The sequence below is a fragment of the Falco naumanni genome, chromosome 1, assembly GCF_017639655.2.
Source record: "Falco naumanni isolate bFalNau1 chromosome 1, bFalNau1.pat, whole genome shotgun sequence".
NCBI lineage: Eukaryota > Metazoa > Chordata > Aves > Falconiformes > Falconidae > Falco > Falco naumanni.
In genome coordinates, this window is record NC_054054.1 from 86,345,487 (window position 1) to 86,364,573 (window position 19,087).

A 19,087-nucleotide genomic window follows, 5' to 3' on the forward strand; every position below is an offset into this window, starting at 1 on the left:
CGGCTGTTGCACGTGGTGGTAAGTGACACAGGCCTGTAACTCCTCTCTTGTACGCGTTTTCTGTAGATGCTGCTGAACTCTGAGCTGGCTACTACCTCACATTTACATTTCAGATACTTGGGAGCTGAAAGGACAAAGCTGGTAAAGGTCCGGTGGGCTGCCAAGGCTGCCCCGCTGGCAGAAACCCAAGTCCCTGGGCCAGCACTTCAGCTGTATGTTCTATAGGTGACAGTCACACAACTGAAGAGACAAGAAAGAGCAACCAGTTATTTTATTCAAAACTTTTAAAAAGTTAATAGACAAAAACTGGTAAATTACTCTCATTGTGTCAATGAGAGAGACATCACAATGGTTTCCTCTTGCCCCCCCCAACTTGCACTAGACAAGGATCATGTTTTGTTCCCCTACTCACCCCGGTTCCCTTGAAATCATCCTGATGTAGCAGTTCGGTATTGAACTGTGTCACTAGGTTGTGTGCCACAGTTGTGCTTCATCCAGCTCTGACAGGAGCAAGTTTAGGGTCTCATCAGCGTTCTTGGCGGTGAGAGAACCTAACACGTTACTTACACTTGCTATCCTACACAGTATGTGCTCTATCACCAAGGCACACTATGCATACAGGGTGACATTTTTCAGCGTTCCAGGTATGACGTGAGGCAGCTAGGTTACGCCGCCGGTTCAGGGGCCCAGCAGGCACCCTAAGGTGAAATGCACACGGGTCCTCCCTGGTTCCTGGCCACCCGCTTTTTCCCTAGCACCAGTCCAGCAGTGTCAGAGCTGTGCAAAGGAGCCACCTGAGGTGTCCTGCCTGACACCTGCACTATGCACCTGGCCTGGACAAGCCACCCCACCAGGATTTTTTTCACCATTCAGGCACCAGTAGGTTTAAGCAGCAGTTTGCCCCAACACCACAGAAGCTCTGACACAAAGTACCACTACATTGAACTCAGTGGCTAAAAGCAAGGTATCAGCAAGTACAGATCACTGGGAGAAAGCACTCCAAAACCGTCAGTCAGTCAGGGACTGGCAGCACTTTCAGAAGATCGCTGCTTTCCTTTCCTTCTGTCTTACTGCTACAAACACCTCCCTACATCCTGGTACAGACCACATTTTAGTTAAAGGCTTTATGAGACCGAATAACGTTGTTCAGAACAGCTTAAAAGTACTTCCTGAGGATGGAGGAACACTTAATAGAAGCAGCAGTTAATTCTAGCACCACAGCTCTGAGGCAAATGGGTTTTGACCCTCTTTGCTTTATGCTGGCAACCTCCTGTCAAGAGTTTACATGTGCTTTTGGGGGCAGAGGGGAACAACGACACAACATAAACACACCCTCAACAGCTGACAAAAACTGAAGCCTTATCCCTTTGTCCTTTGAACGGCAGAACGCCCTGTTCGTCACTCCTTCTGCAGGAGCTGAAACAAGCTGTCTCGCCTTCAGTTTTAGCCGCAGTGTGACACGAGGCTGTTCCGTCCAGTTCCCACACCAATTGCTTTCCTGCACAAGAAAAACATCCACAGGCGCAAGCTTTGGTTACAGAAATTCACGGTGGGGTGGGGGGACAGTCAGTGCTCTTGCAACAGCTGAGCAAACATTCAATCTCTTTGTATTCCACAGCTCAGCTTTGAGTTTTGGGGAATACTTGAGAACTGGACAGCTTCAGGCTTACAAAGATTTCTTCTTTTCTGGACTGAAAGGCAGATATGAATACGTATGAAGGAGGCAAGGGGCTAAAGGACATTTTAAGACAGGATCACACCCCAACATAACAGATAAAAATCTAGTGGTACCATAGCTGAATGTACTAGTGCAAAGAGACTAGAGGCAGCTCCTGGACAGCCGTCAGTTTTGCTCATTCAGGTGCGTGTGATTTTATCTGGAGGCATGAAACCTGTGTCACCCAGTGTTCGAAGTGCCACTCTTCCATTCGGACGTATCACCAAGTGAGTTATACTGCCATTGTTAAGGGACATTCGCAGCCAGCCTTCCGGGGGGAACTGCAATGCTCTATTGAAAAAACCCACAAACATATTATTCATTCATGAACAGTTATATTAAAATGAGCTCACAGCATCACCACCTGTTGCACATAAGGGGAAGGAAAGAAAGAAAAAAATGAGATTGTCGGTCATTCTGCAGCTTGCATGCAAATGCTCCACAGTCAGCCTTGGAAAAAATATTCCCTTGTGCAACTGATACGAAAACAACAGGGCTGGACGCGACCAGTGCCAGCAGCGCCCTTGCATAAGCAGAGTCCAGCAGATGGGTATGATTATTGTAGCCAGGATTAATTCAGATCAACAGAAGGTAGAAGCTATAACATAGTCAGGTTGCTGGGAGCGCTCTGAGCAACTTTGTAATAAACAGGACCATAGACAGCATAGGTTTAAGTCAGTCACAGACACTGCAGCAACGCACACCCGCGTGCCGTTCCTGACAGGTAGGGAAGGGCTCACCGCCCCAGTGGCTGCCTCCACGCGCCAGTGGCGCAGGGGCAAACAGCACCTTTTATGCACTACTTCGGCCTTATCAACACGGGTAGGTACAGAACAGCAGCAGAGACAAGGATTCATTCTAGCTGTTCACATCGCCTATGGAAGAAATTTACCGCAGCTACCTTCCATCAGCTGTGTTGTTTCCCAGAAGTGGTGAGAAAAAGCGCCTTGTGCTTTTTTTGTAGAAATACAGTATCGTAGCTAGTCTCCAGCTATTCTAAAATTCCTAAATGAACAGCCTCAGGAGCTCAACCAATTGTAGTAAACAGCTGTAAAAAAATCATTGTGTTGTCTCAAACATCTTTTGCCTCAGATACTGAGGAATAACTCCTTTTTGGCTCTTAAAAGAGACTTTTAAAAAGGCTAAGAAATGAAATAACAGCTACAGTCAAGCTCTAGATTCAAAGGGAATGCTACACGGACTGTGTTCAATTGTGCTATCAGACAGCCTGGAATAGAAGGCACAGAAGTGAAGTTAAAAAGAAGAGGGAAGAAACTGCAAAGAGAAAAAACTTATTTCAGAAAAAAAGTATTTCAGGAAAAGCGTAGGCCAGCAGCAAGATGATCTTTTTTGGCACAGAAAAGAGTATTCTTTTTACCTGATCAATAACTTTAAGTATAGCAATTGTGAAGAGCTCTAAAGCAGTCCACTGAGCAGACAGGCTAGCATTTAACTAGCTCAGCTAAATAAAGCCAACTGAAATTGTTGTAGGTATTGATCAGATTAAAGTTTAATCACATCTGTCCTGCTCAAGACAAATTATCTTACAGACAGTGCTTTGTTGATAGGGAAGAGGAATAAAGCAGACTCGGCTGACTAGATACAGAGACAGGCAAAGATCCTGAACTATTTTCTCCTTTGTGAACAACCTTGATGTTAGCGGAAAGATCCGCTCTCCCCTTAATCCAATACTGGATGTATTAGTGTGTTTTTGCAGTAACAACTTGAACATAATATAAAAATTTCCGTTAGTAAAGAATTCCCTAAACTAAATCAATCTTTCATTATGTAAGATCAAATTCATATTACCTCAAAAAGACGCATCCAGTCAGATGCTCTATTTGTTGCCTTTTCCAACAGCCTACACAGGCATTGTCCTCGGCTTTATGGGAAGCACAAGCATATGGTATTAAAGAGACTATTCAGACATACAAAAAGGTTTTGAGTCTCACCGATTCAGCCATTTTCACTTTGGAACTAGAATCAAAAGTGTTCTAATTCTCAAATGTGTCCTGTACCTGCAAATTAATCCTGTGCTGAAGCTGCAGAACCAGCTGCTCACAATACAGGCACCGATCTCCAGCTGCTTCAAACCAGCCAAATCACATCTTCTAGCTCAGCAGTGCCATAACCCAACACAATTTCAGTAAAACTATGACCTCTTAAACACCACCAATTGACATGCAGCCCAACACATACCTACACACAATATAGCGGATCACGTTGGCATGGCAGACAAAGATCTCATAGCTGTCTTCTTCCTGCTTTGCGTCAGCTCTATGAATGAAGTTTCGAAAAGCAGCCTCAATTCGAGCTCCATCTTCGTAGTACTGCTAACAGCACAGAGTTCAGAATTAAATACAGCTCAGAGCAACACGTGCCACTGCCTGCCTTTGCAGATGGGCTGCCACCTTCTACAGAGTTCTTCTTTACAGAGATGCACACCTGAGGCTGAACTAATACTTAGTGACTGTCAAGTTATTTTAACTGTCCTGTACACTTACTGGGGAGGAGAAAAATATGCAGTTATCTAAGGTGTGTGATAAAAAGCATCAGGTACAGACACTGCAAGTTATTACTACTGTCAACATGAAGTATACTTAAAAAAAAAACCCAAAACATAATAACTGAAGGAAAAAATACAAAATATCTTAAAGTAAAGTTACCACAGCTTCTGGTTTCCAGTGAGAGACCGGAGGGTCTGGTTCTATGGGTGCTCCCTCTCTCAGCAGATCAGTACTAATTTTTTTGACTCCTGAAATATTAAATACACATTCAGAAAGGACTTATTACTTCACATGCCACTGCAAACAGGCTCACAACTCTACGATTAATACATTTTTCATATTCTATCTTCAAGGAAGTCTTCCTCTCCACCCTAAAGACCATTTTAGTCTACACACATCCTATCAAGGGGTGTGAATCTCTCCAACACAGCTATTCTGTCATCAGCAAAACAAAGTTTATTCCAACTGAGAACAGCCAAACCAGCTTGGCAAAGCAAGTTGAGTCTTCCCAGCCTGCTGCACTTTGCAGAAACGCATTAGCAAGGATGTTAATCTAAAGATGTGTGTCAGTTAACGCTTACTGCTAATTAATGTTAATGCTACACTTTTGATATTTAATATTTATTATTATTTAGGGCGGGGGGGTTGGTTTGTTTGGGTTTTTTTTTTTTTGTTTTGCTGGTTTTGGGAGTTTTTTTTAAGCAGCACATTTAAGAAAACAAACACAGAATGATAAGAGAACTGACATTCAGCCAGTCATACCTGAACATCTACTAAAATACCAGACAGAATTATGTATAGTCAAATACCTTTAGTTCAGATTCTGGTATGTCTGAACAGCAGGAGAAAAAAAAACAAAATGAAAACCAACCAGTAAAACAAAACAAGACAACCAAAAAACCACAACCACCCAAACCCCCTTATAAACAAAGCCCTCACGTTAAAAAAATCCCTACACCTTTTTGAGTGTGCTACATCTTCCCCTGCACACAGGACAGCGCAGCACACAGGAAGGGCCAGTTAACTAGCCCAGCAAGAAGCATCACCACCAGAACTGGTGTTTACGACACCCTTCTCTCCTGTGCTGCTGCCCACAGAGGCTGAGGACTGAGCCAATCCTGACGACCTGTGACAGACTGCTTTACAAAAGGTGTAAAGTGAAGAGCAACCAGCAGAGCTCCCCTACACAGCAGCACATGCAGGTAGCAGCTAGTCACTCAGAGGGGCAGGCCCCTCTGTATTTTTAAAGATGAACTGGAAACAAGCAGAATTAGGGTTGTTAGTTTCACACAGGGCTGGAGGTTGGCTAAATAACATCTTGACTTTAAGGACAAAATTAAATTTTTACTGGAAGCAGTTTTAAGGATCAGAAGACAATGCAAAATTAAGGGAAGTCACTCACCTGGGAGATGTTTGCTTATAATTTCAGTTGTTTCAGTTGCTCTAGTCATGGAGGAGTGGATAATCTGATCAAATTTTAATCCCAAGCTTGCCAGTCTGCGTCCAGTCAGTTCAGCCTGCTCTCGACCTTAAAAACAATACTCATTATATAAATTGGTGACACTCACATAAGCGCCTCACACAAACTACCAGAAAAGTTGTGCAGTAGACATAAAAGGTCTCATCAATGTCAGGTTTTCTTCTTTTCAAAAAGTAATTGGAAAAATTTTTCACCATTCATTTACTTACTCAGACCAAATTTATTGGCTGGACAATTTCTAGTTGTATTTCCATAAGCAGGAAAAACTCGGTTTGTTGTTTGGTTTTTTAATTAAAACCCCCCACCCAAATACACATCAAAACTTTATTCAGAGACTTTCACTAAAGTATTCAGTATCCCTGCTAGCCCCATCCCAAGGGGGTCATTTCCAGTTAAGAGAGAGCACTGACCCAAGCCAGCTGCCACCGCTGTTCAGGACAGTGCTGAACAGATCCACTCAGACCTGACGGTGCATTTTTCATCAAGGCCACACTGGCTTGGAAAGTTCAGAACCACAGCATGTGGGTATCCTAGGGAAGGCTTTACTCCATCTTTCAGGTAGGTAGGTGAAAAGACAACAGTCAGTAATTGACCCAAGGCACAGGATGAGACAGGATTAAGACTATACCTTGTTACCAGTTTAAAATAGCACCTTAGTCCTGAAATTAGCATTTCACTCCTGTTTGCACACTGGTGCTTAGGACTGGGGGGGAGGAATGTGTTTACACTAAACATTTGGCACCAGATTTCCAAAGCATCAAGCAGCACAGTGCAATAATAATTCTTAACCCCTAGAAACTGTTAGCGTACGTCTCAAGAAAGTGTCTGATTAAGCAGGACTGATGAGCAGTATTCCCAGAAACGGTGCTTATTAGCAAGAGTGAGATATATTTTATGAATTAACACTCCAACTGAAAAGAAAGTCCAAGGTACTTTTTTCCCCCTTTATAAATCAGCAAACTAACAGAAACCTTTTAAGAGAAAGCTATCCCAAAGTCAGTTATGGAGCTAAGTTTACAAGCCTTAGCCCTGCGGAATTATGTCAGCCGGCATGAAAATCTGCTCAAGCAACCTTAAGATAACTGGAATTTTCCTTTGCAAAGCTCCTTTACAACTGAGTGTGTTTAGAACTCTATAAAGCACATTTTAAGGTTTGGATTTAGAGGATCAAAAATGGAAAAAACAAACTTATTCACGACATCTTTCTGCCACAAAGGATCCAGAAAGTGGATTAAATTTTGGCAGTGAGACCCAGAGCAGAGATTAATTACTGACCCATACTCATCAGGATGGCAGCATGTGAAAAGTAATTTTCCCAAAATGCAAAGTACAATGCTTCTAGTAATACGTACCAAGTGGGGTCAGAGTTCTGTCTTTATCAGCCCGGCCATCCAGATTATACTGAGAATGACGGATAAGGAATATGTGCCTGGTGGCTTTTGCCTTGCAGTGATCTAAGCGCGAGGCAAGTTCTTCTTCCCCAGTTTCCTCATTTTTCTTTTTCAGATTGATAAGAGCCAGTGGTTCACGTCTAAACAAACACAATTAAAATGTCGGTTTTAGATAGGTGAAACTAAAAGGCAGAGGAATTTTACAGATGGGTAGTCTTGCCTTATTTCTGGATATAGGTGAAGTACTAAAATTGACTATTTAGCCATCTATATCGCAAAACTGATTCAAATCATTGTGCTAGAGCTATAAATAAAAGCCTGCATTAAAAAAAAGTTAAAAGGTGTAACTGCCACAAATAAATTTGCTGTTTAGCAACAGCTATCTCTCAGTTGATTCTTGGAAGAAAAGAAGAAAGCAACAAACGCAACAGAAAAAGTTAAATCCTAATACACAGAGATGGTGTACACTAAAACATAGAAAGCTACTGTCTGTCCATCTGTCTGGACAAGATTATAAACACTAGCACACTTTATACTCAAATTCCTTTGATTCAGTAGTTGTTCTTGGGATTTTCACTGATTTTCAAGCATATGGGATTTCATGATTTCCAGGTATAAGGGTAGGTTTTTGATGAGAAAAATCTAACCATGAATGATACCCAGGAAAAGAGGAACAGGTTTTGACCGATCACAAAGGAAAGAAAATGTTCTATATCTAAAAGGCCCTGTGACAACACCTATAAAATTTGCACTTTATCAATCATGTTTACATCAAATAATTAAAACACACTCCCCCCATCCAACAATATCTTAAGAAAGGCTCCAACTTTCTTCAGCGCACATTGAGAATTATTCTGTGCTTTAAACTAGGTCATATCAGGTCTCACCAGTAACATTTTTTTATCTTTCAGATTTATTTTTATCCTTTCATCTTTGCTACCACTCTCCCCACATGCCACTTTAATCTTTCTTCCACTTTGTCACACTGCACACCAGTATCCCTTTCCTGCATACCACAACCGTTCCTCTTGCACATCACCCAGACAGTTGACCCGGTTCCTCAAAACAACACCTGTCACAGTGGATCTTCCTCTCCCTCCCCAGTGTCACAGATTAGTGCTACAGACTTCCCGCTGCTGACACCAGCACTGCACTGTCATCATCCACCCTGTCCAAACCTTCCACAGATCAGTCTTCTGGTCCTCTCTCTGCACTGATCCTCTACCCCATTAATACAAATCCTTTTGCTACAGTCTCTCCTCCTCAGAACTTTTCCCTTGTTCTCCTACCTAAAGAACAGTCAATTTATTTAATTCATACCAGACCTCACTTCTTCCATTATTATAATTAAACTTTTTTTTTTTTTTTTACATAGATTTTTTTTTAAACCAAGAGTGTAATTTTTGTTCAGTTTGAGACGAGGTCATCTGGTCATAGAAAACCACTGCTTCACATACCTATTCCTACAGTTCACAAGAAGACTGGCTTTACAAAGCCCTGCATCCATCTTGCCTTAGTAAAGACATGATTTCCATTAAACACTGAGGCTCAACACATTCCTTAAGCTCTTAACAAGGTTCAGCAAGACAACTGATTTGAAGAATCAGTCAGCAATATAGAGGCGAGTGGAGGTTATTGTTATTCAGCAGCGCTGGGTGCATGGGGATCGCTCCACCAAAGTCATGCACACCGAGGGGACTTTTCAGTCCCCCCTTTATACAAGCTACTCATACCTATTCATTAGTTTTCCAAGAAATTGTTTACATATTCATTACAATTCTGAGAATTCATTTACACATCTCGTGCCTGTGCAGTGTCCTTGAGGAGTTGTCTCTGTGCAGACTCTATTCCTTAGCGGCCATGTTTAAAGTCTCCATCTTCACCACGTTGCATGTACAACAGGAATCTAAGACAAAATGTCCCTTCTAAAGATAACCAACCCAAGGACTTAGCAGTCTGTACATCTGTCATGTGGCAATAAGGGTCCTTGGACATTGATTTAAAGAATCAATCACCAATATTTGAGTGAGCGGAGGTTATCTTTATTCGGCAGCGCTGGGTGCATGGGGGATCGCTCCACCAAAGTCATGCACACCAAGGGAACCTTTCAGCCCCCTCTTTATACAAGTCACTCATGTCTATTCATTAACTCATTAACATATCTCACACCTGGACAATTAGCATATTCCCATTCAAGGACCTGGTATATCTTCAAGTTAACAACATTAACATATCTCCTGCCTGGACAATTTGCACACTCCCTATGTCATCCATTCAAGGATTTAGTACATCCTCAAGTCAACAATAAGGGTCTCCTCAGATAAACATGAGCACACCGTTCTTTAAATAAATCATATATGGCCCCCCTTTTCTAACAACTATTGTAAATTCTTTTACAACTATAAAAAATCACTATGCCCTATGATCATTCTTTGACAGCACCAAACAAAACGTTGAAGTAATACACATATTAGTATTCCTAAAACTATTACAATAAGTATTATAACAAAAGCATGTTTAACCATCATGTAAAATCTGAAACCTGTTCCATATCTTATGGATATCTGTTTCAATTTGATTACTTTGGTCTATGTATACATCCAGTAATCATTCCACCCATCAGATTGCGAACAAGTGTTTTGCCCTGGGTTTCCAGGACATGCTCCCCCTGTCTTGCTTTGAGCTTTCCAACGACAGTTATTATCACTTTTCATAAATATTGTGGTGGTTAGGCTTAATATTTGTAAATCAAATCTGGGACCCAAGTCATATGTTTTATCATCAAATAAGCAACATCTTCCACCATTGTCTGGCTTTTTCCAAAAGTCTGGCCAGGTAGGCCATTTGTCATCAAGATAATTCCAGTTTTGAGAGGCCATCCCGTACAGGGGTGTTGCCAGGCTTCCTTTAGGAAGAGAGGTACATATCCAGCATTCCTTAGCTTTGGTAGCATTAACAATCATTTGCAATATTTGAAGACAGGTATTGTTTACCCACGCTTCAGTTTCTTAGATTCCTGTTGTACATGCAACATGGCGAAGATGGAGACTTTAAACATGGCCGCTAAGGAATAGAGTCTGCACAGAGACAACTCCTCAAGGACACTGCCCAGGCACGAGATATGTAAATGAATTCTCAGAATTGTAATGAATATGTAAACAATTTCTTGGAAAACTAATGAATAGGTATGAGTAGCTTGTATAAAGGGGGGACTGAAAAGTCCCCTCGGTGTGCATGACTTTGGTGGAGCGATCCCCCATGCACCCAGCGCTGCCGAATAACGATAACCTCCGCTCGCCTCTATATTGCTGACTGATTCTTCAAATCACATTAAAATTTAAGCAATAGTCTAATAACAAGAAGTTCCATTGCTCTTTCACAGGATACTTCTTTTGATTCAATAAAAACTATACTGCTGGAAAGACACATTAGGAAAACAGAAAAAACACCTGAAAACTTAAAGTACATTTGTCAAGTAACATAGGGATTAATTCGTCCTATGGCAGAAACACACAAGAAACACCTGAGTGCAAGTCCTGCTCTCTCCCCTCCAGCACCTCTGAAGTTACCTGATGGTAACACATACTTGGAAAAGCAACAGATGCTTTAACAAGTCATGAGAAGTTAATCAAGCTTAACAATATTTTTAGCATAAGCTAGTTTTAGAAAGTTTAAGAGCAGGAAAACTTTTAATACTGCTAAGACTAAGTAGGTTCGTTTAGGCCACTGGAACTCATAAGCTGACAACTGCAGTTTTCTGCATTCTCTTACCAAAAAAAAACAACCCACCCAAGACCATAGCTGGTCAGAACTTGCCAAAAAGCAATAGCAATGTCAGGGACCATCTTTAAACCAAATTAAAACAAAAGTATCACTTAATCCATGACAGTGCCCTTTTCACCTTTTTTCCAGGAAGCCCTGCAGTCACTGAAATGTAGTCAGCCTGACAAATGTCTTAATTATTGCAACATACTTCAAAATCCAGATATTTCTAATAAACCTATCTGCAAGCACCACTCAGAAAATATAGGAAATTACCTGAAGCCCAGAAATTTTGTCAATAATTCAGAGCTTGGTTTTTTTCCCCCTCCCACACCAAGCTTCCCAGTTAACAGAAGCTTAGTTAAGAACAGCTTTCAGGTAAAGTATTTTACATGAATGAACCTATACCTAGCCTTCTCCAAGAACTGAGCTGTACAATTCCTGTGCAATTGGCATAGACCAATTCAGCATCCTAGGTGTAACATCATATCAGACCAACAGGGAGTCTGAAAACAAGACACTTGCATTCTTTTGTTTCAAACTTGAAAAGCCACCGGTTGTTAAGAATACTGCAATATCTGGTTATTCGCTTGACTTTGTAAATCATTCCCTGCCCCCAAAGAGAAGCAGTCAGACACTCTGTGTATAAGCCATTTAACAACTTTACATGTTACAGGTTTTTGCCAACGTCATCCGAAAATCAAAATTAAGATTTCAATGAAGTGTAGCCAAAGCCATATCACACCAAATGGCAGACACTAAGCACTAACTGATCTGTGATAATACACTTCTACTGTTTGCACACTATGATGAACAGTGGTATTAACTGCTATTAGCTATATTTGTTCAGGCAATTGTGACAGCTACATCCGTTACAGTACAACCCCTACTTCCTGGTTTGGAAAAAAAAAAAGTTACAGGAGTCCAAAAGTACTTTACAATCCCTGAAGAAAATCTACCTTTCAGCAGAACCAGACAGGGAAGGATCAACAAAGTTAAGCCTGTTAAAAAAATAGCTTTAGTACTTCCCTCAATATAACTGTGTACCCAGATGTAAACTTGTTTAATTAAAAGTTACGTTTTTATGATCTGAGCGTACATAGCCCTGTTTATATGAGCATTTGATTCTGTAGCAGCATCGCAAAAATCAAAACGGGATGCATCATACAACAGAAATCTGTTGGCGCTTAAGTTTGGATTTACTGTGATTAAACCAGAGCCTGACATAAATCTCCCTGGGGAGGTAATTCTACCAGACGGAAGCTAAATGAGCCAAAGCTCAATACAGATATTTGCACATTCTAATTAATCAGAAAAAAAATGTAGTTAACCCTTCGGGGAACGCGTTTCAACACTATGAAGAACACAGCTAAGTTAGGTGCAAAGCAACGTTGCCTTCACAAGGATTGAACAGCAGTAACGCGCAGTTTCACGGCGCAGGCCTACCACCCGCCTCGCACGTGTATTTGAAACACGGGAAAAGCCCGAGGGCACCGTCATCAAAGAGCAAAATCCCGGTGCGGACGCAGCGCCGTGCCAAGGCCCCGGCAGACCCGCTCCGCCCGCAGCTCCCACACGCGGGGGCTGCTCTGCAGGGGGCACGGAGCGCCTGCAGCGGCGGCCCCCCCCCCAGCGGCCAGGCGCCACAGAATTCCAGCAGTTTTCAAGGATTTTCAAGACTATTCAAGAATTTCAACCCTATTCTGCTTTGAGCGCTTTAGCACCTACAGTTTTACCTGGAAGTGTCTCCCGACCGGACGCCGGGGGGCGGGGCTGCCCGGCCGCCTCAGGGCCGCCCCCGGGCCGTTCCCGCCCAGCCCGGGCTCCCCCACCCCCCTTCCCAGTCCCTTCCCGCCCAGCCCGGGCCCCCCTCCCCCGGCCACCCCGGCCACTCCGCCCCCCTCCTCCCGCCCAGCCCGGGCACCCCCCCGGGCACTCGCCGCCCCACACGCGGCTCCGGCGGGGAGAGGCTCTAAGGGGCCCTCCCCGAGACCCCCGGGAGCGGGGTCCCCACCCCTGCGGGCGAGGGAGGCCCCGGCGCACCGACCTGTCCCAGTTGCTGTCCCAGTAGCTGCCGGTACCGGCGGGTCTCTCGATCCAGCCGGGGGCCGGCGGGCAGGAGGCGGCGGCGGGCGGCAGCAGCAGCAAACCCGGCGGCGCCGCGGAGGCGGGTGTAACGGCGGTGGCGGCGGCGGCGCTCCCTGGCCGCGGCTCGGCGTCCCCGCCGCGGCCCGGCTGCTTGCCCACGACGACTGCGGAGAAGAGGACGGAGCCGCCGGCCAGCCCGCAAGCGGCCAGCGCCAAGGCGCGGCGGAACGACATGGCGCGGGCGGCGGGCCGCGTGCCCCCTCAGCCCCGGCGCCGCCCGTCGAGCGCCGCGCAGCGCGCGTCCCGCCCCGCCCCGGACGGAGCGCGGCGCGGGGCAAGATTCCTCCGCGAAGGCGCCCGGGGGGGCTGGGGCCTGCGGCCCTCGCGGGGGCAGTGACCCCTCCCCACCCCCCCTCAGCCGGGGCACTCGAGCCCGCCGCACGCCGGGCCTCGGGCGTAGTTAGCGCGGAGCCCTGAGTTGGCTCACGCAGGGACCCGTCTCAGAGCCAGCGCTGGCTTCCCGGCAGCGGGAAGCGGCAGCCTGGGCTGGGGAAGGGCAGGTGGCCCGCGGGGCCGGCTAGCGGGGGGCGCCCCCCGCTGCCCTGCACCGGGACCCCGCCCGCGGGAGCGGGAGCGCGGGGGGGCGCCGCCAGCGGGGGGGGGGGGGCGGTGCGCTGGGCCCCGGTCAGCCGCGGTGCTGCCCTCGGCCTCGCAGCTGGGGCCCTGGGAAGAAGCGGGATGGAGCCCCTGTTTGCTGAGCTGACACCCAGAATTCAGCAGCTGTTTCTACCTGTGCCTTGCAGAAATGCTGCTGAATGTGGGTCTGGGGGTGCCGGCAGGCCTTACAGATGCCATTATTCAACCTTTGCATATTGAATTATACACCCTTATCACTCCTGTCCACCTGTTGGAGCCTCGCCCCCACACCCACGCTCCCCACACCACAAGCTGCACTGTGTGCGTTACGCCCCTACCACTCCAGCTGGATAAGGCCCAGCTGGGTTCCAGCTGCTGTGAGCAACTCTGGCACACCTGGCAGGAAAGCCTGTCCCTGCCGAAGCACAGGGAGCTGATCCTGTTCTGTGTCGCCGTGCTGCTAACAGGCTCCTGCAGCTGCAGGACCCACAGCAGGACCACAAGGACGCTGTGCCTGCCCAAAAGACGATGAGCTTTCTGCTAAAGGACTTCAACCGCATCCCAGCCTTCCCAGCTGAGTGGCTTTCCGCTGCCCACCGCTCCGTGTCTCCGTCTCACACACGTGTGGCACAGGCGACAAAGACACATTGCACAGGTCCTTGGGCTCTGGGACATCTGACAGATCAGCAGTGGCTGCCAGGGGTCAGACAAGTGAAACAGGGACCCTGGTGAAAATATGCTACAGACTAGAGGTTTTTTTCTTCCTCCTTTATCCTTCTTACCCGCCTTAATCTCTATATTTAAGGTCTTCCACTGTTTCTTCTTAGATAGCTTTGAAATTTTAATTTGATTATTTTTCTTTAGTTTATCTCAGGAGTATTATCCCTTATCATAGAGGCAAGCCTGTGTATTTATACTGTGTATGTTCTTTCTTATCAAGAGCCCAGAAGCAAAAAGTCTTCTTTTCAAAACTTCCCATCCACTTGTAGCACGGTTCTTTCCTCCCATTCTCAGACACCTAGCTTCCTGCAAGTGACTTGTACATATTTTTCCCCCATAATGCCTTTTCTCTTTTATCCCTCGTAACACTCATTCTCCATTAACTGTCCCACTTGTACCCTACCTCTCCCCCTCCAGCCTGCCCTCTAACCCGAACCCCAGCTGCCGTATTTGACCTCCAACAACTCACAAAGGAACAAACTGCACCCGATACCATCAGTCACCTGGGGTCAGGCTGGAGCTGTGTGGGACTGATACTACAATTCCTGATAAATCTCTCAATGGCTTGAACTGAATTCTAAAATCAGATGGTTCAGTTTGAAATGCCAGTGCAATTCAAGGTGCATCAATTGCACAAATAATCTGACCCTTGAAGTCAAAATCCCAGTAAAGACTCAGGCAAGTTTCCTGAGTGAGTGACAGTGGCATCAACTTACACCAGGGCTGAACTCAGCTCACCGCTAAAAAAGTTTGAGGCTGTTGTTAAGCAACAGTCAAAACTGCTTCCTCAGCAAAAATGTATCACTGAACATCTGCGCAACCTCATTGCACTAGAAAATGAAAATGGATAATATTGATTGTTTGCCTCAGTGCTGCATTTTGGATGTCATTCTTCGGCAGCAACACTTCACCATCAGAAATTTCCTGTGCATATGCTCACATTCTGTTGTTTATTTTTGCTTGGTTTAGGTACTAATGCATTTATGCAATTTATGTGCAAAAGTCTTTTGGGATTATCTTAGCTTTTACTCAGTCAGTCCAAAAATGTTATTTTTAATTAGATTATGTTTACCATTTTGTAAAACTTGCAATACAATTAGGTTTAAAAAAAATCTCTTAAACCAATTTTTTGAAAGTTACGACTAGCTTGAATATACACTCCTGCATTACATTAATTACTACTTAACTTCTCAGTCTTTGGGGGTTTTATATATATTTATATTGCTGCTACTGTAATCCAGTTTTATTGTGTTTTATTTCATCTGTGAGCAGAAAATCCATCTAAGAGGATAACAACCTACTGATGGTACCCACTAATGGAATTATTCTGCTAGCTAAAACAGAAATGCTTGTGCTACCGATGCGATAGGTCCAACACTCAGGGATGATTCCCAGGGAGTTATCCCATTTCTGTGGTTAGATGCAGAAATACCTTCAAGCAAGGTGCCCAAGGTTAAAGTGGCCTCTGCACTATGTTGTGACCAGAACAAAGCAAACCAGAAATTAGAAATCCAGTACGGTTGACTGAAGAGTCAGTACAGACGCGGCCTGACAAATGGTGTTGACTTTCCTCTGGCAGGCAGAAAAACCTAGTGGCAGCAGCAGGAGCAATGGCAGCCCTTCAGGGTTAACTTCACCCCAGCAGGAATACGAAGAACTGTTTTCTCTGTGGGACCTGGATCACTACAGGGATGAGTCAGTGTCTGGATGTTACATTAGCTACAGGGAGAGCAAGGGCAAGTCTACAATTGGCAAGGAAAATTTATGAACTTGCAGGCACTTTTTTAAAAATAAAACAATTAGAGTAATAAAAGGACAATTGAAACGACGAAAATGTGGGTTTGAAAAGCCTTTTCCATGACCCCAAGTGCATTTACTCACCATGTATCATCTTCCCAATATAAAATAAAAAAAAACCCCAACAACCTGAAAATTTATTCTCGAAGGAGACAAAGAAAGAGAGAGAGAAAAAGGAAACATTATGCCATTTGATCCAAATGTATTCAGACATATACTGCGGACTTACTGCTGGCCTTCTTAAAGGAAATACTGATGTCATCCTGGCCTGCTTCAGACCCAGCAAAATTTGAATGATACACTAGTTTAAACTTTTGGGTTACAAAATGATGCTACTTAAGCTTACTTAATACTTTTTTGTTTAATAAACCAAGAAAGAATAATGCTTTTAGGCAACTTTAATTTGTATAACTTGACCAGTTAAAAAAAAAAGATTCTGAAGCAGATACTGGCTTCCTGACCACATCTGACTGCATCGCTGAAGGGTAAGCACAACCACGCAAGTACTGTGTTGGTTAAATAATAGCACAAAATTTAGGGAGATTTTAGCATGAAAGAAAGTCTATGTATATATATGTTTGCAGTGATTCAGGCCTTGAATTTAATCTAGGTGTGATGAATCACCCACTAGAGGATCCTTCAGATCTCTTTTGACCATAAACAAAAAAAGAGAGAAGTTCATTTAGGATGAAAGACTTGCCCTCTTCCCCAAACACACTCTCTAAGAGTATATTAGAAACTAGGCTTCACCTTATCTAAAGCACAGAAAGTCTTCATATCACAAAAGATTGATTTCTCAATTTTACACTCACAGTCACCAACTTTCTAAATGAAGTAGATTGAAATGTCTTTAGTAACACTGGTAAATGAAGTATTTCAGAAATAGCTGTAAGGAACTGCTCTTCTTTCCCATGACTGAGTGTCTTAGCTTACTCCTTTGGTAAGGAGCAAGTCTCTTTAGTACACTGTGACTAAAGTCTCATTAGCGCTAAGAATTTTTTTAAAATCTCCTTGCAAGGTCTTGTACTTACTAAATTGTCCCAAAATGGTTGAGACTGCAATGACAGGATAGCTCTACAAGTCTTGTCTTCTGCATATTGGTGTTATGAAGCCTTGCCTCTGATAGAAAGCACAAGAAATGAGCTGCTGCAGAGGGCAACAAGAAAAACGTCTAGAAAGCTCCTTCAGGGGTGGAGGGTTACTGCCCCATCTTCAGTAGCTCTTGAATCACGTGAGTGCATGCCCTGAATGGTACAGGGCATTGGAAATTTATGAAAATGGATGTCACCCCATCACATATAGAGTATTGTGTTTTCAGATTTAGGTGTCTAACAATTTATTATCAACAAGTCCTCAGTATCACAGCTTTTAGTCATTTAGAACCAGAGGGTTTTACTGTACCAAACACAAACATTCGGAATTACAAATCAAAAAACACACCAAAAATACATTTGTGAAAGACCTAAAAAAAAAGTAATTTCTGAACTGGTAAACTAGTTTTATTAACACAGTCGCTAGCCCTTTCATTAAGTAAACACATCCATTTCTGCCCCTGAGGTCATACTCATGAAACTAAGGGTTTATAACAGCCATACTAACACTACATTATCTAATGTAACGCTCTAATAAATACTGATGTATCACGCCAGAAGGGTTTAATGTGAAACAGATGGTCTAAGGAATGGAAACATAAGCAAAGTATTTTACTGTAATCACTACCGAGGAAACAAAAGGGGATTTGATATTATTGCCTCAAGGACCTCACCCTCCCCCCAAAAAAGTTTTTGTCTTAAATAATGGTAAACTTGTTATTTTGCTAGGGAAGCACAGGTGCTGCTAATAGCTCACAACAATGAAACAGAATTCAGGCATTCTTGTTGCTTTTGCAAAGTTCAGCTGATCTGTCTTTACACCATTTTCTTTACTTTTTTTTGGTCTGTTTTAGAAAGGGAAATAAATTTGTAGTCGTTATGGACTTGACAGTGTTGGCGGCTGTTGCATTTGATACTAACAGTCACTACTAAGAGCTTAATACCTAGGCACTGCAGTCTATGCCCTAAACCCAGCTATGCTTTTAGGTGCACTGGCAAACCATTGAAAGACCTGATCTGCAAAATTCACTTAGCAGGAAGGAGAACACTCTGCTTGCAAATCATTTGAAGTACTGTGACCGACATAATTACACAGTTCAGGAGAATTCTAGTTTTAACGTTCCATTTAATGCTTTACAATAAATATAAAAGCAAAATTCTAGCTCACCCAAAATATCCTTTCCTATCTCTCTGTCAGGAGCTATTTCAGGTATTCCCTGCTTCAGAAAAATCACCCTAGGGATAGAGCTTGGCACAGGCTGTCTAAACCCTGCTGTTCCTTTTTTTGGAAACAAGCATTTAAATGCAGTTTTTCCACATACAAGCTGCATTGAGGCTGTGCAGGCAAAACCCTAGGATGAAATAGTTTTTGGGGAAGTGATGCTAACTACAAGTCTGGAGAACCTGCAAGATAGTCAGCCACGTATGTGACATTCTTTGGTGGCGATGCAGCAGAAATAGGAGCTGCAGCTCCAATTTAGCTAGACGAGCTTTCCGAGCACCACTCCCGTTTCAGTGAGACTAAGGCCCAGACCAAGCAAAGCACTTGCTTAGACTGCACCTACTTTTAAATAAAGGAATCATCTTTCTAAGACAGTGGACCTTGTCAGTATTGCGCCAGTGTTTAGAAGCCCCGCTTTTTTCAGGAGAAACAATAAGCTTGACACTTCTCTCAGATTTGGAGGGGTTTGGAGAGGGATCATTTTTCTATTTCAAGCTTTTCTCTGCAATGCTGAAGACATTTTTTCCCTGACCTTTAGTGAAAAACTCAGAAACTCCCGTAGTCAAGTATTTACTTGAGACTTCAGGAGCTTGGGCCCTTAAAAATCCCAAGCATTGTGAGATCAGTCCAAATAGCTTGAGAAGTAAGAGAAAAGTTAATGGGACATTCAACTGTT

General features: G+C 43.9%; 1 protein-coding gene across 2 annotated transcripts; it reads right to left on the reverse strand.

Moving 5' to 3' along the window:
- Positions 1 to 256: 256 nt before the first annotated feature.
- Positions 257 to 13,233, reverse strand: PGAM5 (PGAM family member 5, mitochondrial serine/threonine protein phosphatase). Of its 2 annotated transcripts, none has more exons than XM_040602672.1 (6): positions 12,905 to 13,233; positions 7,057 to 7,235; positions 5,627 to 5,752; positions 4,384 to 4,472; positions 3,917 to 4,047; positions 257 to 2,008 (listed from the first exon to the last, which is right to left on the reverse strand). In XM_040602672.1, exons 1-6 carry the CDS (start codon positions 13,177 to 13,179, stop codon positions 1,858 to 1,860), a joined length of 951 nt encoding a protein of 316 aa, XP_040458606.1. In that variant the 5' UTR covers positions 13,180 to 13,233; the 3' UTR covers positions 257 to 1,857. The 2 variants fall into 2 exon arrangements, with proteins under 2 accessions (XP_040458606.1, XP_040458595.1); XM_040602661.1 differs by having other exon boundaries at positions 3,917 to 4,050; positions 12,905 to 13,232.
- Between the last annotated feature and the right edge of the window lie 5,854 nt (positions 13,234 to 19,087).

Bases quoted from the DNA above. Each gene is read 5' to 3' on its own strand.
- PGAM5 (XM_040602661.1), bottom strand. From the start codon at position 13,179: ATGTCGTTCCGCCGCGCCTTGGCGCTGGCCGCTTGCGGGCTGGCCGGC. The intron at 7,236-12,904 runs GTCGGTGCGCCG...GTGTTTGTTTAG, and splicing joins TGGGACAGCAACTGGGACAG to ACGTGAACCACTGGCTCTTA. The intron at 4,473-5,626 runs GTGAGTGACTTC...TTAATATTTCAG, and splicing joins TATAAGCAAACATCTCCCAG to GAGTCAAAAAAATTAGTACT.